A 26,364-nucleotide genomic window follows, 5' to 3' on the forward strand; every position below is an offset into this window, starting at 1 on the left:
CAAACTGCTTCTCCGCTATTATAGTACAGTAAAATATACATATACATGCCGATTATATCGTTGACGCGCAACGCAAATCGCAGGATTTTTCATATACAGGGTCATCCGTTTTTAAACGGCCAAACGTTAACCAGCTGTAGAGGACCCCAAATGGAACAACTTTTACCCCTATCACTTTTTTTGTTACGGCCTTGATTTCCAGATAATAGCAAAAAACCATCATTTTTTGAGTTCACATAAAATTAAATATCTCAGGACTCCAATGATGAATCTTGATGGTTTTTCCTTTGTTTAGTTTAAAATAAGTAGGGGCATCTGCTCCGTAAAATCCATAGACATATAGAGATAGACTGCGCGGCCTGTACGAAGCGCTGAAGCCCACAATGGCGGCAAAAAACAAAAATAAAACATCAATAAATACATCAATTGGAAAGAGAGCGCTATGGACCCCGGCTAATGCTCTCTCTCTCACTCTTTGTACCGCGCGCCGCCATTGTGGGCTTCAACTCGCCCATAAGACGGCGCAGTCTATCTCTATATGTCTATGGTAAAATCTTAGAATAGCGCCACTCAACGTAGTGGCGAAATGCTCAAACTGTTAGACAAAATTACCGATAGTCGGTACTCCATGTAGCACGATAGATGGCTCTGTAAGTTGTTTTTAGATGAATACCGAATGTCGATAACATTCGATATGGAGTACCGACTATCGATAGTTTTGTCTAACAGTTTGAGCATTTCGCCACTACGTTGAGTGGCGCTATTTTAAGATTTTACGGAGCAGATGATTCGTGCCGACGAATACACAGCGCCTTATGCAAAATTTGGCAAGAATCATTCGCACTAAAACAAACATTAATATTTTCCATTTCCTAACATAATAAATTGATTTTTTCGGACCATATGGCTGCATTAAAGTCCAATGAATATCCCACAACGTGCAAAGTATCTCTTCATTAAAGATTATATGATTCCGAACGCCTCCATGGTGTGTGTATATAACAATGTCCGCATTCTCGCGTTTTAGTTTCGTTACGCAATCTCCGGAGTAAGAACTTTGAAATATTTCATATACGAGTATGTCAATTGCGGCCAAAGTAACATTCGGAATATGTTGTTTAAGTTCAATTGGCATAGCGACTTACGTGCATTACAGACAAGAATACGACAGGTGAGTTAAACAATTTCTAATTAAAAGATAGGTTAAGTAAATGGCGCTCGTAAGCAGATGCACGTAACATAATGGTTGTTCCTTGAGAATTATTTAGTGTAACATAGATGGTGCGTGAAATGAGAAAAAAAATATTAAACGGCCATTAGAATATAATGTGTATGTACATACGTAATAATATTAACAATGTTTGTACATATAATGTGTACGTATACATACATAACAATAAAATATTCAAGTGTTTGATTATCGAAGAAACATTGCGATTCTTTCGATGTTAGACGGTGGCGCGGAATATTAATCGCGAATGGCTTTGTACTTTTCGTATTATTGTTTCAGGAAACAACTTCATTTAGGCGTAGTTCGTGATAACGAGCTACAAGAACGGAGGAGAATACAAAATTTGTATTACCTTGAACAACAGAACGAGTTAACGAAACAACTGAGACTTACGGAAAAACGAGAAAGAGACCAACAGGCATCCGCATAGTTTGTTTTGTAAATATCATTTAACCTTCTCGATATTCAGCATTTAGTTTGTTACTTTTAGCTGGTGTCAATAATACTTTATCCATAGTGGTTACTTTCATATGGTTCTGCGTACCTCTTTCTTTTAATTAAGTTAATCTTAAAGGAGATAAGGTGATATTTCCATGAATATAATGACTACAGAAGAACCAGTAGATCAACCAGGTAAATGTAGGCTGTGAAGTGGGGAGTTTATTAAGGGCGTAGACTCGTTTCCAGAATTGCAAGGGTGCGGGATGTACCTTCTCGTTTCTTGATAATGCAAAGATGGGTTTATTCAGTGCTCAGAAGCACTAGATAAAAGATCAATCTATACTCTAACCCACGGGGAACGGACTTGTGTAACGATCAGTTTTCGTTCTTCGCTGCACATCTTCGCCCTAATTGGTTCAAGAAAATGGGAAGTGGGTAGTAGAGTGAAAGATGATAGGCTCGCTGCACCCCCACCATTTAGATCACCTAAGAAGGCTGCGCAGAACGAGTCCGTTCTCCCGTGGGTTAGAGTATAGACTGCAGTCGCCCTCAAAAGTCCTACTTTTACGTTTACGAGGCGCAATTTGCATTATTTGGAAGCCTAACGACAGCTACATGCTGCTGAATAATGAAAATTACTGTTGAGGGTGATTACAGCCTAGATTGATCTTTCATTTAGCACTTTTTACTATAGAGAAACCCCATTTTTGTGACGAGTCTACCCCCTTAAAGGTATTACTAAAGTGGTTACATTTCATTTGAAATTGTCAGATCTGATTTGCGTGGAAGAGAGTCTTATGAGTTTTGAAAATCTGGACAGAGCGTCGCCAGATCTGTGGCCTGAGCAAAGTGAGTTTCCGCTAAGAAATTGATAGCTTCTTCCATAAGAAAGCTACAATATATCATACATAATAGCCGTTACTGAAGTTCCAGGTGTTAACGAGTTTGTTGCCCAAAATTCACCGCAAACCGAACCACCGTCCTGGGCTGCTGGTCTGACACCGGACGACATAAATCAGCTACATCGTAAGCTCTCCCAACTTATAACGAAAAGCAATCTTGGACAATATTAAGTGGACACTATTAAAAATCGCATAACTTTTTTAAGATTGGTCCGAAGGACTTGAACTTTTTTAAAATATTAGACCGACTAGTTTGCTAGAGAATGAATCAACAAAAATTTGTTTAGATCGCAATTGGTAGGAATCATAAAAAATTGTAAACGCATTTTTTAAATTATCGTTACAGGCTCAGATGGAAAAGTTTACGAAACTTCATTTTTTAAATGTTGTATGATTCCTACCAATTGCAATCTAAACAAATATTTGTTTACTCATTCTCTAGCAAACTAGTCGGTCTAACATATTTAAAAAATTCAAGTCCTTTGAACCAATTTTAAGAAAGTTATACGATTTTTAAGTGTGTCCACTCTTAATATTGTCTCCGACTGTATATATAACCCAGATAATTATAAGGAACAAGTTTGTTTTTGTTTTAGAACTGGGAAACTTGTCGATGACTAGTTTAATAGCAGAAGTAAAGAAACTGCACGATATGGCTTATCAGTTAGGATTGGAAGAAGCAAAGGAAATGACTCGTGGGAAGTACTTAAACATCTTCAAACACAAATCATAAACGTTGCGTGCAGAAAAATAATGTGTAAGTTGATTTTGATACGATACTATTGGCAATTATATTGTTGCTTGTTGTTAATCAACAATTCTCTAAAATCCAGCGTATATATCTTTGTACATCGACAAAGACTGATGGGTAGTCGTCGGCGGCTGAATTGCAATTGGAACCGTACGACAGGATGCCTAACTGAAAAAATTGTGTACAAATAATTGTTATGGATTCGTAAGTCAAGTATAAGTGTAAATGATTTTATTGTAAATAAATCGAAGTTTCTAAAATCAGATTGAAAAATAGTATAGCACTCTCTTACCAGATAATAAGTATCGCCGTATTTGTATAAAAGAGGACTTCCACTATAGCCTGAACAGGGCATTTCATCTCCCATTGCACAAATCTCGACGGAGTATCCTCGAGTATAATAACTTGAACATTCTTGAGTCGATACAATTCTCATTTTGAAAGATTGTTGCTGACAAGACTTGACTTCATTGAAATACGAATACATTATCATTTGTTACAGATTCATATTTCGTCGTAAAATCATTTAATTTCTTACTCTTTTGCCTGGAAAGTTTTCCCCATCCAACAAGAACAGAATCATCGGTTGGATTCATATCTTTCGGTGGTAGACATATTGGCTGCACAGTTTCTATGCAAATAATAAAGGGTTTTTCAATAAGGACATAACAACTTTAAGTTTAAGTAAAACACAGCAAAATTGAAATATCGGGCTGAAATTTATTAGAGTTGTAGTACACATGTTACAATTATGTGTGGAATTCGATGTCGTTCGTATGACCTCCACGGGCACGACGGCAGCAATCGATTCTTTGAATCCAATTTTCAACTATTTACTCTCCCACACGTATCAGTCGGAATGTTGGTAATTTCGTGTTCAATATTGTTCCTGAGATCGTCTAACGTCGTTGGATGGTTGGTGTAAACTTTCGACTTAAGGTAACCCCACAAGAAAAAATCCAACGGCGTTAGACGATCTCAGGAACAATATTGAACACGAAATTACCAACATTCCGGCTGATATGTGTGGGAGAGTAGTTGAAAATTGGATTCAAAGAATCGATTGCTGCCGTCGTGTCCGTGGAGATCATATAAACGACATCGAATTCCACACATAATTGTAACATGTGTACACAGTTGTAGTACACAACTGTAATAAACAGCCCGATATTTCAATTTTTCTGTGTTTTATTTAAACTTAAAGTTGTTATGTCTTTATTGAAAAACCCTTTATATGTTACATGTCTTAACACATTACCGACCGGTGATTATTGTATAATTTTGAAAAATCTATGGTACATGGCTAAACACTTTTTAGTGGAACCTTCAATAGCAATAGCAATTTTCATTGTGAACTAACAAGTTCGATAATGTCATCTAATAGTATCATTTAATATTGCAATGTAAAAGAAAATTTCTATGCTTTCTTTGGTACAGCACAATTATTGAAAATCCTGTTAATAGGCTTCCGGTAGGTAAAGTGTTAACAAACAAGGTAGCGTTAATTCAGAATCTGGATTATGGGTGAATAAATTACCAGTATATTGTATTGGCTCTCGCAATCGTAACATTGCTATGTTATTCGCGAACGTGTTCGCTTGGTAATGCGGATGTTTTATTATATACGATATGTTATGCTTCCGCGAGCTGCATTCCGGATCAGTCTCAGCATTAAATTCCCCGACGAGTGCAAAATTCCTGTTGAAAGATTGATATTAAAAAGTAGAAAGTGGAAAGTAGAAAGTATTGTATCCATCGTACAATCTGTACTCGTCATTATTCGTAAGAGCACAGGTTGCGGTAGTCAGTACTGTTCGTTCATTCACAATTACCCCGCTGCAAGGGTATTTCGTTTCTCCGGTTACACCTAGACAAAACAATTGCGTATTGTTATTCAAAGCCTTCTGTGTTTCGAGATTTTGTTATTGTTACAAAGGACAGAGATAAAACACTAATTTATTAGTGATCAAGCTTACCGCAGAAACCAATTCTTGCAACAAAGGGATACGCTCCTAAAGTGTTGAAATTGTTATAACCGACGGAGCTTTTCCCGCACTCCAAAATTGAATTTGATCTCCTAAAAAAACTGTCATCTCCTGGAGCGAACACTGGATTCGCGATACCGCTGTCTGAGAATGAGTCACAGCAGACTTTTACTTTAACGTTGTCGTAGCCACAAATTGCTTGACGAAACCTGGATTAACATCAACAAATCGAACAGATTGATCGCGTTTCATTTAATTCAAAATCGACTTTGATAAAAGAAATTGAGACTAACATATAAAATAAGAAACAGAACTGTACGCTTACCTGTGAATGTGAAGCAAATTCTGATTCATTAGATTCGCGATGGCTGGACAATTTTCGAGAAAAATGCACACCCTGCCCTCGGGACAACTGATCGAATTAGTCCCGTACGGGTCGCTGAAGAAACTTTGAGACTGTGCGATTACGCAGAAAGTCGCAAGGAAGAAAACTGAGCAAAACAACATTTTTATTGGACACCGACTGACACCGCTTAAAATATATTTCAAACTGAGGTCTTCTGGATGAAGTAATCCTATTTCGTGACTCGCGGTAGATTTCCCTGCACCGGTTACCTTGGGTCAAGGCATTATTCATTCTTCCGGCGGAAATCTCATTGTCAGGCAATAAATGATTTTGCAAAAGCTCGCGCAGAAAAACCGATTCTTCCATACCGCTGTAATACCGCAAAGGCTCGATGGTGTGTTGAAAATTCCACTCAGAAAATAATATTGATCTACATTTGATCGATCAGAGTGTTACATGTATAGAACAATATGCATGTATATGTATTAACTCAGGGTATCTATATTAATTACTGTCCGAAACTAAATTATTCTCTTTACAAAAATATGAATTAATGATTTCAGTTGAGCCGGAGAATCTTCCGAGGGGATAAAGGATAACTGGATTTGAGGGGTAGCTATACTCGATAATTATCCAAGACACGGGTCCGGCCAGTGACAATTATCGGCCAGATATTTGGGACATTTATCGAGTAAACACCGTATATAGTAACAGTTAGTAATATCGACAGTGTAAATGACGATTTTCGTTAGACTTAATGGCGGTCTCTACGATGCCGGTACTCCTAACGAAATCCACTGCCACAATATTGGCGGAGTACTGCCAAACGGTGCTGTACCAATTAGTAATATTAGCATTCACTCTGTGCGCCATGTCACGGAGGCTTCCAAGTCTGTTGGATAGCACATCCACGAAACCCGCCGTCAGTTCTGCCATCGCTGATCTTGGCCTCACCCTGTTATCGCTGAAACAACCAACTGTTTGTTACGCTCTTTATGGTTAATCAGGCTGTATCCGTTCAACCCTTTATTAATTCTACACTTTATCCACCTGTCGTTATTTTCAATATCATTTAGATGCCTGTACAAGTTCCCGATGGTTCTGACGTTGCCCCATTGATGTCGCACGCAAGGCCACATGCTAGCGTGTTCCTGAACAATTTGCGTGTTTTCGTATCCGATTATCAATCTTTTTCCGGAAGACCAAATATCATTCAGCGTGGCGGACCATCCGTAACGGTTCGTCAGGAAATACTTCTGTAATTCATCCTCGAGATACGACACCAGCCTGCGATGCGTGGCCATATCGTTAAACCCTGGAAACGACGATCAATAATTATATATTAAATAAAAATAAAAACGACAGTAATAATCCTTGAGTTGAAAGAGTTACCGATTGGAAATTCGCGAATGTCCATTATCACGATTTCTTCGGTGTTGTTGAGGAACTGTTTCACCTGATCTAGGACCGTTCTCAAGGGCACCGACCGGTACAGTGGCCCGTGATTGGTCCACCAAATATCGTCCGATAAAGGATAATGACCCACCCTGACGTCCAGGTATCGTACGCCATGGATCAATTGACCGAGAATGTCTATATCCTGTGGGAGATCGTCGATTAGAACAATTACAGGCTGACAAGAAATAACGGAGTTAATCATTTCTTATTATAATTCTGTCAAATTGACGAATTTTGAAAAACCAAATAATAACAACCATAACATGGACCTTTAGTATTCATATATATAAGAAGTTTCGAAATGGCCACCCTTAGCGCCGATACAGAGGCTCGAACGTGTCTTGAAATTTTCGGCAATGGGCCGCAGCTCTTCTGGTGTCATTCGATCCCACTCCTGGTACAGAGATTTTTTCAATGACTCCAAATTTTTATGGGGCCCAGCACAGGCCCTGGCCTCCAAAATAGACCACACGCTGTAGTCCATCGGTTTCAGAGTACGGCGAGTACGGCGGCCATTCCACAGATGTGATGAAACCTGGAAAATGGGCTTTGCACCACTCCTGCGTTGTTTTCGCCCTGTGGGCCGGCGCGGAATCCTGCTATAACATCCATTCCGGATCGCCGAGGTGCTGTTGGGCCCACAGAAGTACGACGGTTTCGAGAATGTCCCGTCGATACACTTCTTGGTTGATTTTGACCCCTAGATCCACGAAAACCGTAGCAAATCCCATTTTCCAGGTTTCATCACATCTGCGGAATGGCCGCCGTACTCACCGGATCTTAACTCTACGAACTCCAACGTTTGGTCGATTTTGGAGGCCAGGGCCTGTGCTCAGCCCCATAAAAGTTTCGAGTCGCTGAAAAAATCTCTGCGCCGGGTGTGGGACCGAATGACGCCAGAAGAGCTGCGGCCCATAGCCGAAAATTTCAAAACACGTTTGAGCCTCTGAATCGGCTCAAAGGTTGGCCACTTCGAAACTTCTTAAATATATTTATACTAAAGGTCTATGTTATGGTTGTTATCATTTAGTTTTTCAAAATTCGTCGATTTGACAGAATTATAATAAGAAATGTTTAACTCCGTTATTTCTTGTCACCCTGTAATTATCCCTAAAGTAACAAAAACTAGATTGCAGCACTGTACGTTCGTTTGTTCAAGTCCATTGTTTTACCTGTGTTATAGCGGAGTTCGTAATGAAATTCCCTCTACCGTTCTCCACATAGCACGCAGAGTCGTGCGTTCCCGGAAGAAAAATTTGGCTGATCCTGCGCGCCCCCAGAATGCTTTGCCTCTCCTTCATCCATGTCGGCTGCGTTTTCAGACAGTCTATCTCTTTCAGACCACTCGTTGTCGTCAGCCTCGCCGTGCTGTATTCTAAAGAAAATATTTTTCTAATTTATCTCCGGAATAATTCTCTGCAATGGCTGCCGCGTCCTTCCAATTTCAGAAACACGATACATTTGGCTCAATTTTTCAGATTAATTATGCTCATCACATCACCTACTATAACATCGTCGCGCAAACGGAAGTTGCGAACTTGGTACGAATTCCGCTCGTACTCCTGTCCTCTCTAGACCACTTCGTCCACGGGAAGTGACATTGTAAAGAACAATGGGGGTGGTATCTGGACGACCGGTGTCCAGAAGCACGATCTTCTCGTCGGGTCGAAGGTCGACGTTGTTCCAATAGATCTCAATTTCGTGGGCAGACGACTTAGAGACTATAGGGGAGATAAGAATACCCACACGAGATTGCCCTGGAAATAATAATAAGTTTATACAGGGTAATATTCTGATGTATACGTCGGCGTTCTACGTAGAGGGGCCTAGGTGACCTCAAGGTCAATTTAAATTTTTAAAATTGAACGCTATAGTCACGCTCGTCATGAAGATTTTATACAAAGTCTAATAAATATGAATGTTACGTTATAAAGTAAATGTAGCCATACAAAAAATATAAATTTTCCTTTGCCTTCTACTGGGGATAAAGACGTTTTGATCGCTGTAACTGTAAAGAAAATGGTACTGCAAGGGGTTAAACACAGCTCAAGATTATGCCAGGCCAGACGGAGCAAAAGCTTCAAGTATTATATATATGCTTACGAAAAATAGTATAACCCTTAGGAGCAGACTGTAGAGCAAAAAAAATAGGTTTCCGTTTAAATAAATTAAGTTGACCTTGAGATCACCTAGGCCCTTCCACCTAGAACGCTGACGTATACATCAGAAGACGTCCCCTAGGAACAGGGATCTTTCGAATTTTTCATATGTATCCATATCACTTTATAAACATCTAAAAAAAATATAAAAATCACACCCTGTATGTACAGTACACATATGTATAATAAAAAAGATCCCCGAGTGTTTTATAACTCGGGAGGCGGGTATAAACTATAAACTTACAATTCTCCGCGGACGAATTACAGGCTCTCGCGGCTGAAGTTTCGCTAATCGTTATCACCGGAAAGATGAGTATCAAGACTGTTGAACAGCGGACCATTGTTTCTTATAATTAAAAATTGCGATTAACAATCACGTTACTCCATCCGCGACAACAAAGGACTCTGACGTTTACTCGTTCCGACGGTACATTCTGTAAAAGAAGTTCGATCCGTGCTGGAGATCAAGGTCTAGTTAACTTGCTCAATACTATCCGCAGCATCCAGATCTCGCATGCTGATAATTGCTCGGATCATGGTCCGCGTGAGAACATTAGGTAAACAATCACTCGTAACAATGACGAAGCTCCGTCGAATGCGTCACAAGGTCACAACTGTTGCAGGAACGTCGCGTCGCGTTCTCCAACGTGGATGGGTTCACCTGAACCACGAATTATCGAACTTATGGCCCGAACTCACGACAATCGTGCACGCATTCGCGGAACAATGACAGAAAAAAAGATTTGACCCGGTATGCCACGCGACACTGTGCAACGTGGTTTTGCAATGATTCGTTCTCCTGATCCTACGGCGAACGCGTTGATCGCACTCGCTGACGCATGAAATTTTTCAATAAAAAGATTTCCACGAATGTCAATCGCCGATTACTCAACATTAGAAATCGTTGTCAATTCACAACCGCGAAAGCGTGGACACGAACGTGAAACTCTTACTGCTCTGTTCCACGGTTTAGCTGTTGCATAAAAGGCCTCAATCGTGTCTTTCGCGATAGTATGTATTTTTCTCATAGTCCCATCCGTGACAGGTATTCATACCGATGCAGTTGCAAATTGCATGTTTTTCGCGACCACGTGGAACCGTTCCATCTATAATTTGTTTTCTCTATCTGTAATATTATAACAATATTATTCATGGGACTTCTCAAATTTTGATCGATAGATCATACAAAAATAGTAACATCTATTTGAATTGAAGAAAAATCAGTAATTGTTTAACCGTGTAGCATACGACCACTGCTCTATCGTTATCAACAATATAAATATTCAGTTGAATTGGTGGACGTAGGAATGTATTTCGCAGTCAAGAGGAACAGTTTGCAGTTTACAATAATGAAAGTTGTACCCTGTAATGTTATGTCAACTTGTACACTAAATATTATACAAGTCACAAATGCTTTTGTTTTCATAATTTTTCATAATCTTTCTCCTTAGTTTACTGCAAAGCTTGGTTAACATAACTGGTGATAAACATACGGTTAAAGTCGTTAATAATGAGATGTATAAATTTCATGCGTGCGCTACTGTGTATAATGTTTAAATTCGTTTATTTGATAAATAATGTCGTATGGAAAGAAATAATATCATTGAATTGATAAGTATGTATATGTACAATGACTTGAACGATACAACATTTAAAAGGACAGCAGAAATTTATAAAATTTATGCAGGTCTCAATATGACATTGAGAAAGATGTAGTGTACAAAATTTGTGGGCTACATCGAAAATTGTCACGACGTATATTTACAAACTTGCTCGTACGATAACTTTCTTGCGACAGTACCGTCTCTCTTAAGCTCTACATCGATACTGTAATTCTCTATGTGTAGTTTGTATACGACACCTTTCATTCCCTTATGTTTTCCCCAAAGAATTATAACGTCTTTCCCAATGGCAGGTATCACTGTCTCTAGGTATTCTTGATCTATCTTTATCACGTGATTTTCGACATCCTCCGGAAATTTTAATTTCACTTTTGCTATGAAATTCTGATTCTCTACAGACTGGACTATGCCTTTAGCCTTATAGTACTTCTCCCCTAAAGTTTTTGTAACTACTTTCACTGTTAAGCCTTCCCTCAACCAGCCCTCTTTGTTTCCGTCATCCTGGTTCGCTTTGGGCTTGTGTTTCCCCAGCCGTTCAACAGACCCTGCTTCCGATTGTGCCTCTTCGTCACTCAATATTTCCTGTTTCACATCAGCAATACTGTAAGCTGATTTTCTGCTAGTAGACCCTCTTTCTCTTTCATCTTTACTCTTATCCTTTTCCTGTTTGATTGGATTTAAAAGTAACTTTGGCTTTTTGTTTAGTTTCATTTCAATGACTAAAGGTGCGTCCGTATCGGAGCGTGTCAATGGCTCCTTGAAAATTTCATTCTGTTCACTAGTTTCTTGTTGGCCTTTCTCCACTTGCTTCTCTATGAACTCCATCATCCTCTCTTCGTCGTCTTTGTCCATCTTTTGTTTCTTAGCTTTCTTCTCCTGCGCAGCCAAGGTCTCCGGGTCCCTGTCGATGTATGTCACGTACCAGCCTGAAAGAATGATTATAAATTGGGATAAGTGAAATTAATGATCAATTAAGGAGGTAGACATTTCTCCATAATTTCTCGATGATGCATGGCGATGAGGTTCTTCAGTAGTCAAAAGCGCTAGATAAAAGATCAATCTAGACCACAGTCGTCCTCAAAAGTCCTATTTTCATGTTTACAATGCATAATTTCCATTACTCGGCAGCATATACAGTGACTCCCACTAATATTCAGATACTCTTAAAAAAAAGACGATAACTTTTTAAATATTGGAACATACGATTTGAACTTGTTTGAGAAAATTTTTTTTTAAGATTTGACTACTGATAAACCCCATATTTGCATTATCGAGAAATGAGAATTTGCAGTCCTAGAAACAAGACTACCCTCTTAACTTCCCGAAGATAAACTGAACTACCTTTCTCTGTTTCATCTACGATGCATTGCCCAGTACGACCAAGCCATTTTACAAACGCTGTCAGAGTGACCCACATTGTAGCGTTCATGTGAATGTGTGTTCTGTCGGAGATGTACTCCTGATACACACGATTAGCCGGTACTCTTCTAGTTCCAAATTGCCTTTTCAACAAATTTAAATAGCCGTGAGAGAATTCTTTAGAAAACTGATCCATATATCGATGCGCATTGTCTGCGAATAATAGCAGCTGTCTGTGGTGAGATTCAGACATTGTGTGACACTTGAATCCATTCTCGTCTCTGCATTGCTTTTGACACATCTGACAGTACCATCTTAGCTTTTGCAGGCCCTTCGCCTTGATCTTGTTGGCAATGTATTTGGGTGTTCCAACCTCGTGTTTACCCATCGTTTTAGTTACTAAAAAAATCAGGAAAATTCGAAACTTTTATGAAATAGACGTATTTATGTATCATGTAATTATGCATACGTATAGTGTATATAATGTATTGTATATAATCAAAATAATACTTTGATCTTATTTATTGTAATTCGAAGTTATGTTACCTTTTTCTTTCTTTGCTGTTTATAAAGTTTTCCCACTTGGTAATACATTAACTATTCAATTGAAATAGCTTTCATCTTTACATACACTTCCTGAAAGTACATTGACAATTGATAAACAAGATGTAAATGTAAGGTTATCCCGTAAACTATATATTGTAGAGACACGATTGCAGCCAATTGCAGCATAGCCATAAACCATAGGAATTCTTATAGAAGCAACACGTGTATCGACATGTGATAAGGAAGAAAATAGTCTTCAACAAACATACATACGATTTCACGAACCAAATAATTTACATTTTCTGTCATGGTTCTGACTTACCGACACTGTAATGCTTGCCCCCTAAGACACCGACGAGATACTATTAAAAACTGCCAGCCCCTGTGCACCGACGAGATACTATTAAAGACTGCCAGCCTTATGGGAGTTGGCGGGACTCGAATTTTTCGGTATTTCTTACGCCCTCTATGATATATTCTGGCTCCATCCAGAGAAACAGAAGGCCAACGACAGCATTTTGTCGGTAAAGAAGACCACTGAGGAGATTCTCGTCGCGATGTATCGGTGAGAATGCGAATTATCACGAAACCATATCGATTATTATTAAACGTTACATTCTCCGCCATATTTCAGACGATGTTTTGGCACTATTTTTGCACTATTTAGAACTTTTAGCGATGTGGTATATCAGATCACTGTAACTTTCACGTTATCCCCGCGCCCACCTGCGCCCACTTACTGGTCCCGCGGAATAACACAGGGGCTGGCAGTCTTTAATAGTATCTCGTCGGTGCCCTGTGTTATTCAGCGGGACCGGTAACCGGACGAAACGGGCGCGGGGATAACGTGAAAGTTACAGTGATCTGATATACCACATCGCTAAAAGTTCTACCAACGACGAGATACTCGTCAAGTAGAAGAAGAATGATATGTATAGTATTTACCCATTCTGTAATTGCCTTATAATACTATCACCGACGAAATACTATCCCGTCTCTTTACCTAAATAGAACCAGACGATATATGACATTGTTCACGCCCGGGGCAAATCAGCTTGGATAATACATATATTTTGATCTGAAGGAAGGTAAAATTGCAAAATGTTGTGAAAGACAATAGGTATAGGAATAGAATTTATTGAAAAATCAACATATTTATTAAATGTGCAGCTATTAGCTCGATATTATCCTTTATTCATAAGACACTAAAAGTTCTTACAAATAAAGGATAATACCGATTGCCCAGGTCTCACCACGAGGAGGTTGCTGCACAAGAGACCCGAAAGGGAGTCAGAACGAATGCAATATTCCTTCTGGCTCCCTTTCTTACAACGATGGACTTATACTAAATTACGCAAGTATGTCGAGTAATTATCGCGGAGCAAAAGGTGTGAATTGGAGAAGAAGTCTCCGGAATAACTTTTAAACCATGAACATTCGCACGCATTAATTTATTCAAAAAAGTAAAGTCATTTCAAAATATTTCTGTCCAGATCGATTCTTGGAACATTTATGTATAAAAAAGTGAAAGGTAATAATTCTCGTTTATGAAATGTTTTGAAATTACAAACTGAGGTGTCTCGTATAAAATTTGAAATAGGAATTGTTGATTTTCCTAAAATTATGCTTCAATAATATATTTCTAGGAATTCTTTGTCCTTGAGTTTTGCTTTTAATATTGAAACCAACATCGTCTGAAATATCTGCTCGGTACAGAATGTAACAATTCATGATGATCAATATGGTTCCGTGACGATTTGCCTTCTCACCGACGAGAATCTCCTCAGTAGCCTTCTGCACCGACGAGATCATGTCGATGGCCTTCTGTTTCTCACTTCAGTCAGAATATATCTTAGAGGGCGTAAGAGAACACCGAAATATTCGAGTGATTCGATATTCCATACGGCTAATAGTATCTGGTCGGTGCAAAGGGTCAAGAAAAAGATTTTTATCCCTGTCTGGATCCAAAATTAGGCCAGGGTGGATCAAGGACAATCTAGAGCCATAATCTATTCTCATCAGTAGACTGCGGATCTTTATGCATTTATGGGTTCTAAAATTGTCAAAACACATGCTAGAATATAAAATTCCACAGATTTTAGTACGATTTTTATCTATTCCAGGACTACAAAGACTACTATACCACTGAAAATAAGATTTCACGTGATTCCACTTTCTTAAAATTTGCCCAGTCAGTTGATATTATATATTTCTGTGAAATCTACAATTATTGGGTTAGCAAGAAAGTAATTTCGGTATTTTAAGGTGAAATGAAACCGAATTTCTTTATTGAAGCGATGAACATTAATCAATATAATATTTTCTTATTCATTCTTTTTGTCAAAAGATCATCGAACAAAAGGGAAAATATCTTATTCATTAAAATTCATTGCTTGAATAAAAAGATTTGAATAAAAGGGCTCTCTGTTTCACCTTAAAATACCGAAATTACTTTCTTGCCAACCCAATATATTATACTGGAGGGAAAGTTTTGTCGATTTTAAATAAGCAGGTATAATTTGTGCTTGTAAATCAAACACACATGTTGTTAGTGAGTGATTGGGAAACAGGAATTATCTGAAAGATGGCAACAAGTTGTTACAAATAATGGAAATCATATCATTGAATAATATTAAACATATATTTTTATGAATTGATTCAAACGTTTTCTTTAAAATGCTTTTATCAGAATCGTATGAATGAATGTTGACAATGTTGACACTGATCCACGATGATACATTAATGACACTGATCCTTGGCTTTAATTGCTATCTGATCTCGTACAACAAGAGGAGATTGTACCATCGCCGATCGTTATATTAGCGATAAGAATAATTGGTTTCCACTTTCCACGGTTTATTGGAACGCGCCTCGCCTCGCCGCGCCGTACCGCCCGCAGACGTTAATCGATCCGACCATAGCCGACAAGTTTCTAACATCCTCGCAGTAACGTGTAAATCTGATCGATCATTAAGTAACCAAATACTCGTAGTTGCACGTAATCTCTTGTAACTTTGCTCCTGGTACTACGCCGCGCCCGGTTCTAAGTTCAATTTCATATTGCTCTCTGGCAATATACCAGACACCTTCTGCAACGCATACCTGCACATGCAACTCATTCCCGACGGTGCACGCACCTGTATACAGGATACTCCATAAGGTCAATAGCAAACAGCTATCGAACAATTCACCCGGGCTAAGAATAGTGGAACTTCTCACGTTCTGACACGATCAGCCACACCGAAATCATTTCTTTATTTGGAAGCCAACCAGTCCTACGAAATAAAGAAAATGAAAAACAATAGAACATGGACAAATCCTTGAAAACGAAAGTAATCCATTCCGTCAGAAAGTGGCGGCTCAAGTCAAGTGGAAGACCCAAGCGGAAAAAATTTTGGGGCCCTGAAACTCAAGTTAGAAATAAAAGTTGCTCGAAAACTCTAATAAACTTGTAAAAAAATTAATGCTGCGAAACTCGGGGCCCTATGGTATCCTGGAGCCCCGAGTGGCGGCTCAAGTCAAGTGGAGGCCTCAAGCGGTAAAAATTTTGGAGCCCTCAAACTCAAGTTAGAAATAAAAGTTGCACGAAAAAACTCTAATAAACTTGTAAAAAAAGAATTAATGCTGCGAAATTCGGGGCCCTACAGTATCCTGGGGCCCCACGCGGCCGCTTAGTCCGCTTTGCCGTCAGATGATGCCGCTGCTAAACACATAACGTTACATAATGGACGTTACGGACGCTCATGTGTCTTCCGAGCACTCCGTTTTTTTTCTAACAAATTAATTAAGGGACGAGACTCGTTTTCCAGGATTGCAAGGGTGCGACATGCGCGTTCTCATTTCTCGATAACACAAAAATGGAGTTTTCCAGTAGTCAAAAACGCTAGCTAAAAAGTCTAGGCCGCTGTCGCCCTAAAAAGTTCTATTTTTTCGTTTACGAGGCTGAATTTTCATTATTCGGCAGCGTAATTTGCATTATTCGGAAGCGTACAACTGCGCCGAATTCGGAAGTTCAGATCGTACTTTCGAAGGCCAAATATGGAGCATCTATTTCGAACAAGCGCGAACTTGAACTTAAGCGAACCGACGTAATCTCGATGGCAGAGCATGATAGCCAGGAAATTGGTAGTTAGGTACCGCAAACGATAGGATACGTTTTCTGGCGAGAAGTTCTGACCACTCGATCAAATTGATTCGGTGTTAGACAGATCGAGTACAAAAGGTTCCGTACCATGCTTGCGAGGGATTTATAAATACTTTTCGAAAATCGAACGGCGTTATCGAAAAACCAAACCGTTCCCGCGACTCGCGGCATTCGACACGAGATTCATGCTGCTCGATCATCCGCCTTGATCGCGGGGAAATGGCACGAAACGCGTGCGAAGATCGGCAGGCGCCGATAAAAGCGCGAAATAGCAGTGTATACATATGTACTTACACGTGTAACCGTAACCTTCTGCACTCGGCTATGCATGTGTGCGTTATTCGATTTTTCCGAAGATTTCGGCGTAACTGCAAACAATGTTGCACGACTACATAGCTTCCGTTTTAGAAGACGATAACGTTTCACTTCAATTTTAGCACCTTACCAACCGGCACAGTGTTGGGCAATAAATAAATTTATTTAAATAACAAGTTATTTGTTATTTGGATACTCAAATAAAACGCATAAATAATTATTTATTATTTGAGAAAGTCTAAATGAATTTATTTAAAATAAAAAAGTTAATTGTTATTTACAAATAAAATTTGCAATTATTATTTGTAATAGCAAATAATAAATTAAATTTTATTTTCATTCATTAATCCGTACATACATTATCCAGACCCGGGCAAACACGGTGGAACTCGACGTTCGATGCATTAGAACAAATTTATAAAATAAAAGATAAAACTGGTGAACTTTTCCGAGCTTTTGGAAAAAATTACCAACCGTTGAAAGAATATCCATTACGGAGTAACTTTACCTTGTATTTTGTCATTGCAGCAAAAACTAATAAATTTAAAAGGAAAGGACTGAGTGTTTTGCAAACCAGTAATTAACATATTAGTAAAAAGTTTTGAATCAAGGTTTGAGAATAATTATCTCAATTTTAGTTCTGATACAGCAAGGAAAGCATCTATAGCTTCCTTTTCACACCCACAGATGAAAAACAGATGGTTGGCGTTTGTTCCTAGCAAATTTCATGACTCTTTACTTCATTATTTCAAGAAGACTGTGACCAAAAGTTGTGCAACAAATTAGTTTCAGGGACAGTAAACTTGAAAAGTTTTTAGATTTTGATGTAGTAAATGAAATACAAACTAGTCCTGAAGTGGCTGCATCAGAACATCTAATAACACAATATTTCCAACATCCGAACTCGGATATAAATAGTCTGGATGCGTACGCGGCTATAAAACGTATATTTATAAAATATAACACACCTTTACCATCATCGGCTCCAGTCGAGCGGGTATTTTCTTTGGCAACTATGACCAATACGCCAAAATCGAACAAACTATCTGACAGTATGTTTGAAGAAAGAGTATTTATAAAGTCAAACATGAACTGCGAATTATCGATTAGAAAAGCAAATTCATACAAAAAAAAATAGTTGTGTTTACTTAAATATTATATAGTGTTCATTGTATACATATACAAAATACAAGAAATAAGAGAAGACCAAAAACTATTTAATTGATTTCCACCTCAATCCGCTTCAGTTATATTGGAAAAATCTCCAAGTTGTAGAAAAAATTGGAAATTCATAAAATACAGGATAATATCCATAAAATGTTGCGCTTCCTTGAAAGATTCCTGAACCCATTCCAAGGAACTTTTTCCTTTGCGAAAAGAAAAGGAAAGTTATCAACGAAAGAACACGGACCAATCAGAGTGCGGACGAACTCCGCCTTGGCGACAGGTCCCTCCTCTCTGATTGGCCCGTGTTTAACGAAGCCGCGGAGAACATTTCCGTAAAGGACAATGTTATTTCAAACGACTTCAGGAATCACCCCCTGCAGCCCCGGCCGCTCCACATACGAGCCTAAAGACGTGGGAGGAAAGGGCATAAGTCCTGGGTGATGGTTTTTTAGTGGGTAGTGAGGGATCCGACCATTTCCGATCACCTGATCCCCAAACAACCCCCTTCAGGGGTGTGCACAAAAATGCATTTTTTTCCATCATCCTTAACAAAAAAAAGGAACCACCCTCTGCAAGGACGTACATGTTTGGGACTCCTTGTAAACTTAGGGTAGCGGAACTTTTGAAATATTGGTTTCGAGGGGCGTAGCCAGTTTTGGAGTTGAAGGGTGTGTTCATATAATTGTTCCGCCGTGTCTTTTTTTGCAGTCGGTCCTTATCGAAGGCTTCGAAACTGTTGGCGTCGGGAGTTTCCGGGCCGACCGATCGTGTTGATCAGATCGGAACTTGTTTCGAACGGGCTCGGGCGGGATCACGAATTTCCTGATGTACATACTCGGCCAGCCTTCGGCTCTTCGAGTTCACGGCTCGTCGTTATGCATATACCTAATACCTATTCACAGCTCGCAGCACAGCCTGGTGGGATGGTAGCTCGTGCGCGGCGCGATGAACCGAGTCGGCCGAAACCTGCCGGAATTATTAACTCCTGTCAGTCTAGGCAGCTCGATGCAGCAACGAGCACTTGACTGCCTCTTCTACTTGTTAATAGAAGCCGAAAAGAGGCATCGATCTCGCCGCGGATCAACCGTATCGCGTCCGGGTGACCCGTAGAGGCTGACACTTTTCATGCTGGTTCTCGGGCTGGTCTCGGAAAATCGACAACGGTTCCTCCTCGGAAATGTCAGGAAATGCCACGCACGCGGAATGATCTCGCGTGTGGATCCTCTCTGCTCCGACGGATGTGAAACCGATGTACTTTGCTAACTTTGACACCAGCTTGCGGTCGACCTTCCCGTAGTCTTACACGAAAGATTGTTTCGAGTGTTGCTAGTAGATTCAAACATTTCGGTGTACAACGTTCTAAAAATAACAGGGATCTTGCTTCCTATGATACTCGTCGTTTGGTAGCCTGGGCTAGACATGTGTTCCTTTTGAATTTTGAATGAGAAATCGTTTGTCGGACCGCGATGAAGTGTCCCTAGGGTCTTGAAAAGTTTCACGGTTCAGTGTTCGACGTCTTCCCGTTGAAAATCGCCATGGAGGAACCGGAAGAGACCGAGGAGGCCACCAACTCCTCTTCGAGCACGCCGTCCGCGTCCGCGTCCGCAGCCTCGGCGTCCGGCAAGAGACACTGCATGGAAATGCGCGCGGAGAAGCCGGGCTATCTTCGTCAGAAAGGTATAGTAATCAATGGAATCTCCACATTTTGCTTATCTATACCTTGGAAATTCGTTTGCGGAGCTGTCTACTAGGTCCTAACGTTGCCGTCAGCTATCTTCGTTTATTAACTTAGCATACTGTGTACTTATTATTTAGCTTTCCATTTCGAATCAAAGTGTTGGGGATTAAGCTAAATAAGAAGCGTCAAGTCACTATTTTGGTAGACATAGCTCTCATGATATGGCATCATGTCCCCATTCGTAGAAACCTTCAATATTTTGCTGTGTACAACTTCAATCCTCTTGATCCCTTCATCATCGAGTGCGATTTGACAAAATAGAAGCTAAAATTGGACCTCTAAACTGCATGGCATCGACTCGGGGCGACGACGGATCAAGGTAGGGTCTTAATTCAGTTCCTAAGATTCGAACGATCGTAAGAAGGCGCGAGGCAGCTGAATCAGATCGATAATTTGCGATGAGGAGCCGGCTCCTGCGGGGTAAATTAAGCCGCGTTATATCGGTGGGTGTAATCGGCGAATGCAGATGCCTGTTCCGACGCGAATTCGTAATTCGATAGACTCGATTGCACGCGAACACGCGATTCCGTTCGAGGCGTGCGCCAGAGGTGTAAGGTGTAACACACCATCCCTGTCGCGCCATGTCTTTTGTTGGCCATTCCCGTGAATAAACGGATGAGACCACGTGTCGTACGGCCGTAACGTTTGTCTGGAGCAACAACTGTATTCAGACCCCCTATCCATGTCTACAGGGGGTTTACGTGATTTTGTTATTTATGATACGACGCCAATCCGGTCGCGTCACCTGGCATATAGGGTATGCCTATTGAACGGATAATAGTGTTAGCATAACTTTTTGTGTCTCCACTCTACCTTCCCCCTCTACCACGCTATTCTCCATGCTTCTCCCGTGGCCCGGTCACGTGACGAGTTTCGTCTCTATCGTGTATCTGTCCCAATGTCACGTGACTCCGGTACTGGCAGAGAGAGGGTAACCTTTCCCCTTCGATTCGTGCTCCCTCCCCTCATCTGGCTACTCTGCTTCCTGTATGGTTAAAAACGTTACGATTCGAAGCATCTTTGAGGAAACGCATGACTTTGGCTTCCGACTCGCTGTATCATGCAAACACATCTTAGATGAAGGCGAGCGATAGATTGTGAAAGTAGAGGCTCCAAGCTTCGAAACGAGCGCGGGTTTATTGTGCTACGATTCTCTGGGCAAACACTGTTTCAGGGCCCACCCAAATTAACCCAATTTAATGCGAGTACTCAAGATATGTGTATAATTTATTTTTTTCCTTTTAATTTAAATTGTTTTTATTTTTATACTTTATGACAGTCAAGGGGGGGGGCGCCTCTTTTGCCAATATGAATCCCATGCCAATGTCTGGTGTTCGAATATACTTTTCGGAGCCACTGTATGCAGCGCGTGAGTGATTTGAACTGGTTTTCTTCCGAAGCTCGCCGACAGGCACTAAAGCAATTGTTCTATCGGAAGGAGAGAAAACGATCCGAGAATGGAGCTGGCTTACGTTTTTACATTTTTGCGAAGCTCGAAACGTCACGCGACGGCTGGCAGTTCACGCTGAACTGCGCGTATACATATCAGGCATACATGTATTCCTAACTGTAATGTCGAAGCAGCAAATGAAAAGGCACAGCGCATTAAATGGGTCTCGGTCGAAACGTTATTTTTCAATTTTCCCCGACGGCGCACGGTGGTGCAGCTTCAAAAATTAGTGCGGAAGTGCATTCCGCGTTACATGCTCCGGCAAATAGAAAAAACGGCCGGTTAACCACACGGTTGTTCCACCTGCGTACACCTCTTATTGGGTTTAATGGAAATATCCAGGGTCGACAATTTATTCTGGAATGCAACGGCGCAACGGTGCAACGTTGCTTCGGATTCCCATTGACAGTTATAGCATCGCAATTACAATCCAAACGTTGTTGCGTCGATATAACGTTACAAATATCAATTATATTACGGTTCAGACGCTTCCATATAAGGCTAATTAATTCCTGAGCGATGCCAGGAACGAAGCAAGCATTTCCTCTACGTATTTTTTATTATCCAGAAAGCGTGGCACGCGATCCTTTTTAACGCTAGAACCGCGGAACCCCTGGAAACGATGATACTTGCCGAGATCGTAGACCGCATATCTCTGGTGAATTATTTAACACCAAACCGACCGGTAGCGGTTGAACACCCTACGCCCTACACGCTTATCACCGATCACTCGACCGCAAATACTTACCTCTGACCCGGACCTCTGGCAACACTGTCAATCCTCTATAAACGCAAAAGCCTCGGGGAGGTTCGTTTGCATTTTTCGTAGACGGACACTATCTTTTTGAGCTTCAAAGGCCGAGTCGAACGAAGAGAAGGACAGCGCGTGTAAAGCGACTGCGACTCTCCGCGTCTCTTTTTCTTTCCCATACGCTGTCCTTCCTCGCGCCCGAAACGTTCAAAGTCAATTAAACCACTAAATACAGTTGAAATTATATCGTGTTTGGTCTTATTTTAACCAGAAAAATGCCACAAATGTATTAGCGAAAATTTCATTAAAAAATAAGTAACAATAAAAAAGATTTTATATTGGTATTACATTGTGAGGTCGCACGGGTCTTTGAACTGTGCCGACGACTGCGACTCTCCGCGTCGCATTAGTAGTGGTTCACACCGATATACCCAAGCCGAGATCAGATTACTACAGTGGAGGGGATATTTTTTGCGTTTATAGAGGATTTACTGTAATAGGTGACCGGTCAGTAACGTCGCACAGTAGGGTCGCGACCCCGAAAACCTGGCAGAAACTCGAAATATTGTCTCTATATGCTAGATGGGACAAGCTGATCGGACTGACGTTCTGTCTGTATGCGGTGTTGCCACGTCACATGTTCCGGCGCCGTGGCTAACTAAGATGGAGTATTAATCTAAAGCGGAGGTTCCCCGTTGTCGAAATTTAGTGGATGCGCGATTCGATCGCGTGTCGATGCGGAAAAGAAAAACCATGGACATCGAGTGATTTGTTCGGTGCTTGTCGCCAGTTGAAAGTCGTGCCAAGTATTCCATCAGCGATAATTAAGATGGCCGAGTGGCTGGAAAGCCGAAGAAGCTGTACTACTTCGTGGACACCCGACGCCACGCGTCTCGCGTCGGTCGGACGTCGGATGCCGGCGAAATGGCGAAACGGCGGAATGGTGGATGTCGGTACAAGATTAAATTGCTCGCGTGGTCTGAGACATGTATGGCCGACGAGACAGACAGACGTTATTGGGGCATGTCTATCGTCTATCCTCCCGAAGTGTCTTCGGACATCCGAATTGACGCGTTTCGTGCGCTTTACAACTTTCACGGACTTCTCGAGATATCAGCCCCGGATAAGTGTATATAAAGGGACCTGGAATCCGGCACGAATCCCAATTGATATTCGATAGTTTGGTGCGCCGTTTCTGCCAGTGTGCACCACCAGCGGTGACAATCGGTCGGATAGTGCTGTCTTCCAGGTTCAGTGGAGTCTCGTTCCTTCTGATACATACCGATTCCTTAGATCCTCGAACATCGTTTCTCCACTTGGTCATATACTCGTTTGGTATCTCTCCCCTTTCGGAAGCGGAAGCTCGGAGAGTTAGCGGAGCTGATCGCTAGGCTATGCTAATGTAAGAACATTTGGGATCGATCCTGAAATTCAATTCTGAGATATATGTATGTATTTACGTTTGTATGTCGTGCCAATTGAGTCAGTTAGTAGCGACCTCGTCCTCGACTGTTTGAGGATTTCAGGGAAAAGAGGGAAAACACAACCTGTCAGCGGGAGTCGAACCCGCGACCTCACTGGTGGTAGCCGATCAGAGCTAACCCGCGCACCCACGGGACTCTGCGACATTTCCTAATCTCCGTACGCATTTAGTCCGGGGGCTCCTGATCCCACATACATATGTATATCTTGCTATTGGATTTGAAGTATTTTACGCAACATTGTTCTTTTTTAACCATATGTATGCGTTCAGTGGTTCCGTTTCTTCGAAAGTTGAAGCTTCAAGGATGTTATTGTCCACTAGAGCGGCAAGGTGCGCAGCTCTCATGGCAGATCCGGATGAACTATATCCAGGTGTATATGCCGAGGTCTAGACGGTTCAACGGTAATGGTGACTTTAACGCCTCTCTGTGTCTTTGTTCCAGAGAAAATCATCTACCCGCGGAGCACGAGGGCGTTGGCCAAGACGGCGGTGATCGGCGGTAAACCTATCGAAGAGGAAATTTGCATGGTACTTCTTCTTCTTCATCCTCTTCATCCTCTTCTTTCGAATTAATTTTAACGTTTCTGACACTAATTGTTTAATTTCGCTTACCAGGGCTTAAGGGCTCTCGTGTACGGAAGCTCCGCCAGCCCCCCGAAGCCGGAATGGACAAGGACGGGTCTAACCTTGCGACCTTACGGACAAACCTTGGCATTCGGATTACGGGCGCCAAGGAACACGACGAGGGGACTGGTCACCGCAGTGCAAGCGATCATGCTCAAGCATTTCCTCTTCAAATGCATCCGACAGGATGTCCGCGCCAACCCAGAAAGGTAGACAGCGATTTATCACTTGAAAGAAATATTCTACTCTACTGTATTCTACTCTAACACAGTCTACTAAAACCATCCTACGACCGACAAATCGATGTGCTGACATCATCGATAGCCGAGATCATCTGGCGTTGCGCCGGAGGCTTCGTCGCGAAGAGTTCCGGCTCCTCGGCGAATCAGAACACGGGGAACGCGAATGTTCCTAGAGCTGTGGTCGCTTTGCCCCAGGAAACAGCCTACATGCAGCACAGTGGACAATATTTCCAAGACGGGCTGACAGAAACAGTACGTAGAAACAGTCGGATGAAATATGTTAAGGTGGGATCTCTTACGCTGGGGTGTCTATACTCCATTTGTCAAACTTGGAGTATGGATCGCAAAACGCTACGTCCAAACGCATTTAGAGATCTTCAGCAGATCCCACCTTTAACGCGTTGTTGTGCTTTCAGCTTCATTTGTTCGAGTTCGAGTCTCTCGAGAACCTCGAGATATTCATCAAGAGATACTTGTACTTGGTAAGTATTGTACGTTGTACTGGACCGCCAGAAATATTCTCAACAATCAAATTCGTTGGATTTAGTTCCAAGACGAGGGTGGTCCAGGCGCCAAGTTGCTCCTGTACAGCGCCATTCTTTCCAGGGGTCTTTCAAAGTGAGCACTCGAACAGTACATACATAGATGGCATTGAGACGTTCTAGCCCCCCATCTAACTGTTTTACATTTTCTCAGAATACGAACCGATCTCGAAGACCCGAAGGCATCGATACTAAGTGGTTGCCCGGAGGAAGGTCCCATTTGCGTGGTGATCCTGCTATTAACTGGTCGCGCGTCGCCTCACCTCCACAATGGGGTGATCCACGTGGGGGATGAGAACACATACGTGAGTTCCTTGCTCGTTTCTTTTAATCGGTCTCTGCATTGTCAACCCCGTTCGACCCGTTCTTACGAATTCCCAAGGCTATTCCACAATGGGGCGTTCTGGTGAGAAGCGAAATAGGGTTTCTGGTTCACGAGGGAGACGCGCAGATGAGCAAGCAGCCAGGTTCACGACTGAAGACGCCCAGTCTGCCTATCTGGGTCACTTTGTGTCACGGTCACCATGGTGTTCTCTTCAACACGAACCGGGAACTGCTTCGGAACTACCACGCCGAACGCAGGTGATTATTTAAACGTTAGGAAGGCGTATTTCATAAACTTACAATTACAACGTGTACTATTTTCTGATTCCATCAGGTTCGACATTCAATACTTTACGTGCGGCGGCAGCCATGCTACCCTGACTGTGGACACCAGGTCGAACTCGGAAAATGATTCAGACTTCGAAGGCCCCAGCAAAGAGCTCACCGACATCGCCGCGACACCTTTAGAGAAACTTATTCGCTCCAAGCAAGTACTCTAGTTTCCATTCAAATTTACAGGGTGTCCCAAAAATTGACGGGGGCGATTCCCAAGATCATTTAGAGTAAGTGTATTTCGAGACAATTACTTTAAATGGCCAAGGAAGTACATTTTTGGGACAATGTTTTATATGTATTAGAAGACTCCTAAATCCAATGTAACTTTGGAAAAGATATATTTTCTGCAACAGAAACAGAATGCCAAAGCACTGACCGCGTCTTTTATCACTTGCAGATGGCAGGACGCCTGCATACAATGGGACGGAGCTCCTCTGATGTAAACGCA

The 26,364-nt window shown here is 41.4% G+C and overlaps 6 protein-coding genes across 13 annotated transcripts; 3 read left to right on the forward strand and 3 right to left on the reverse strand.

The window, feature by feature from the left end:
* Positions 1–857: 857 nt before the first annotated feature.
* Positions 858–2,512, forward strand: Pet117 (cytochrome c oxidase assembly factor-like). Of its 4 annotated transcripts, none has more exons than XM_076431536.1 (3): positions 858–1,171; positions 1,511–1,669; positions 2,444–2,512. In XM_076431536.1, the coding sequence occupies exons 1-2, from the start codon at positions 1,080–1,082 to the stop codon at positions 1,659–1,661; spliced, it is 243 nt and encodes an 80-aa protein (XP_076287651.1). In that variant the 5' UTR covers positions 858–1,079; the 3' UTR covers positions 1,662–1,669; positions 2,444–2,512. The 4 variants fall into 4 exon arrangements, with proteins under 4 accessions (XP_076287651.1, XP_076287650.1, XP_076287649.1 ...); XM_076431535.1 differs by lacking the exon at positions 2,444–2,512 and adding an exon at positions 1,749–1,783 and having other exon boundaries at positions 862–1,171; XM_076431534.1 differs by lacking the exon at positions 2,444–2,512 and having other exon boundaries at positions 867–1,171; positions 1,511–1,783.
* On the forward strand, positions 1,722–3,598 carry Lin-52 (DREAM core complex component lin-52). 5 transcript variants are annotated; one of them, XM_076431530.1, is made up of 5 exons: positions 1,722–1,864; positions 2,462–2,521; positions 2,588–2,698; positions 3,171–3,331; positions 3,408–3,598. In XM_076431530.1, the coding sequence occupies exons 1-4, from the start codon at positions 1,825–1,827 to the stop codon at positions 3,305–3,307; spliced, it is 348 nt and encodes a 115-aa protein (XP_076287645.1). In that variant the 5' UTR covers positions 1,722–1,824; the 3' UTR covers positions 3,308–3,331; positions 3,408–3,598. The 5 variants fall into 5 exon arrangements, with proteins under 5 accessions (XP_076287645.1, XP_076287647.1, XP_076287648.1 ...); XM_076431532.1 differs by having other exon boundaries at positions 2,600–2,698; XM_076431533.1 differs by having other exon boundaries at positions 2,606–2,698.
* LOC143212596 (venom protease) lies at positions 3,325–5,824 on the reverse strand. Its single transcript, XM_076431527.1, has 7 exons — positions 5,636–5,824; positions 5,302–5,519; positions 5,087–5,192; positions 4,863–5,023; positions 3,864–3,956; positions 3,618–3,790; positions 3,325–3,493 (listed from the first exon to the last, which is right to left on the reverse strand). The coding sequence occupies exons 1-7, from the start codon at positions 5,815–5,817 to the stop codon at positions 3,386–3,388; spliced, it is 1,041 nt and encodes a 346-aa protein (XP_076287642.1). The 5' UTR covers positions 5,818–5,824; the 3' UTR covers positions 3,325–3,385.
* Positions 5,825–6,353: 529 nt separating this feature from the next.
* On the reverse strand, positions 6,354–10,654 carry LOC143212593 (PI-PLC X domain-containing protein 1). Its single transcript, XM_076431525.1, has 6 exons — positions 9,518–10,654; positions 8,620–8,871; positions 8,287–8,489; positions 7,049–7,256; positions 6,707–6,971; positions 6,354–6,620 (listed from the first exon to the last, which is right to left on the reverse strand). The coding sequence occupies exons 1-6, from the start codon at positions 9,612–9,614 to the stop codon at positions 6,371–6,373; spliced, it is 1,275 nt and encodes a 424-aa protein (XP_076287640.1). The 5' UTR covers positions 9,615–10,654; the 3' UTR covers positions 6,354–6,370.
* A 157-nt stretch (positions 10,655–10,811) lies between these two features.
* Positions 10,812–12,961, reverse strand: Kin17 (kin17 DNA and RNA binding protein). Its single transcript, XM_076431526.1, has 3 exons — positions 12,801–12,961; positions 12,237–12,653; positions 10,812–11,821 (listed from the first exon to the last, which is right to left on the reverse strand). The coding sequence occupies exons 2-3, from the start codon at positions 12,640–12,642 to the stop codon at positions 11,022–11,024; spliced, it is 1,206 nt and encodes a 401-aa protein (XP_076287641.1). The 5' UTR covers positions 12,643–12,653; positions 12,801–12,961; the 3' UTR covers positions 10,812–11,021.
* Positions 12,962–18,354: 5,393 nt separating this feature from the next.
* LOC143213049 (inactive ubiquitin carboxyl-terminal hydrolase MINDY-4B) lies at positions 18,355–26,221 on the forward strand. The gene is made up of 9 exons (XM_076432518.1): positions 18,355–20,103; positions 24,291–24,376; positions 24,464–24,681; positions 24,744–24,966; positions 25,131–25,196; positions 25,262–25,332; positions 25,411–25,561; positions 25,639–25,838; positions 25,915–26,221. The coding sequence occupies exons 1-9, from the start codon at positions 19,962–19,964 to the stop codon at positions 26,078–26,080; spliced, it is 1,323 nt and encodes a 440-aa protein (XP_076288633.1). The 5' UTR covers positions 18,355–19,961; the 3' UTR covers positions 26,081–26,221.
* Positions 26,222–26,364: the final 143 nt, after the last annotated feature.

Source organism: Lasioglossum baleicum, chromosome 10, assembly GCF_051020765.1.
Source record: "Lasioglossum baleicum chromosome 10, iyLasBale1, whole genome shotgun sequence".
Lineage (NCBI taxonomy): Eukaryota > Metazoa > Arthropoda > Insecta > Hymenoptera > Halictidae > Lasioglossum > Lasioglossum baleicum.

Bases quoted from the DNA above. Each gene is read 5' to 3' on its own strand.
- Pet117 (XM_076431536.1), top strand. From the start codon at position 1,080: ATGTCAATTGCGGCCAAAGTAACATTCGGAATATGTTGTTTAAGTTCA. The intron at 1,172-1,510 runs GTGAGTTAAACA...TTATTGTTTCAG, and splicing joins TACAGACAAGAATACGACAG to GAAACAACTTCATTTAGGCG.
- Lin-52 (XM_076431528.1), top strand. From the start codon at position 1,825: ATGAATATAATGACTACAGAAGAACCAGTAGATCAACCAG. The intron at 2,522-2,599 runs GTGAGTTTCCGC...CCGTTACTGAAG, and splicing joins AGATCTGTGGCCTGAGCAAA to TTCCAGGTGTTAACGAGTTT. The intron at 2,699-3,170 runs GTAAGCTCTCCC...TTTTTGTTTTAG, and splicing joins CGACATAAATCAGCTACATC to AACTGGGAAACTTGTCGATG.
- LOC143212596 (XM_076431527.1), bottom strand. From the start codon at position 5,817: ATGTTGTTTTGCTCAGTTTTCTTCCTTGCGACTTTCTGCGTAATCGCA. The intron at 5,024-5,086 runs GTACGATGGATA...ATCTTTCAACAG, and splicing joins AATAATGACGAGTACAGATT to GAATTTTGCACTCGTCGGGG. The intron at 3,494-3,617 runs GTAAGAGAGTGC...CAATTTTTTCAG, and splicing joins ACGGCGATACTTATTATCTG to TTAGGCATCCTGTCGTACGG.
- LOC143212593 (XM_076431525.1), bottom strand. From the start codon at position 9,614: ATGGTCCGCTGTTCAACAGTCTTGATACTCATCTTTCCGGTGATAACG. The intron at 8,490-8,619 runs GTAGGTGATGTG...TATTTTCTTTAG, and splicing joins GTTTGCGCGACGATGTTATA to AATACAGCACGGCGAGGCTG. The intron at 6,621-6,706 runs GTGGATAAAGTG...TGGTTGTTTCAG, and splicing joins GATATTGAAAATAACGACAG to CGATAACAGGGTGAGGCCAA.
- Kin17 (XM_076431526.1), bottom strand. From the start codon at position 12,642: ATGGGTAAACACGAGGTTGGAACACCCAAATACATTGCCAACAAGATC. The intron at 11,822-12,236 runs GTAGTTCAGTTT...TCATTCTTTCAG, and splicing joins CGTAGATGAAACAGAGAAAG to GCTGGTACGTGACATACATC.
- LOC143213049 (XM_076432518.1), top strand. From the start codon at position 19,962: ATGGAGGAACCGGAAGAGACCGAGGAGGCCACCAACTCCTCTTCGAGC. The intron at 20,104-24,290 runs GTATAGTAATCA...TCTTTGTTCCAG, and splicing joins GGGCTATCTTCGTCAGAAAG to AGAAAATCATCTACCCGCGG. The intron at 25,839-25,914 runs GTGATTATTTAA...TGATTCCATCAG, and splicing joins AACTACCACGCCGAACGCAG to GTTCGACATTCAATACTTTA.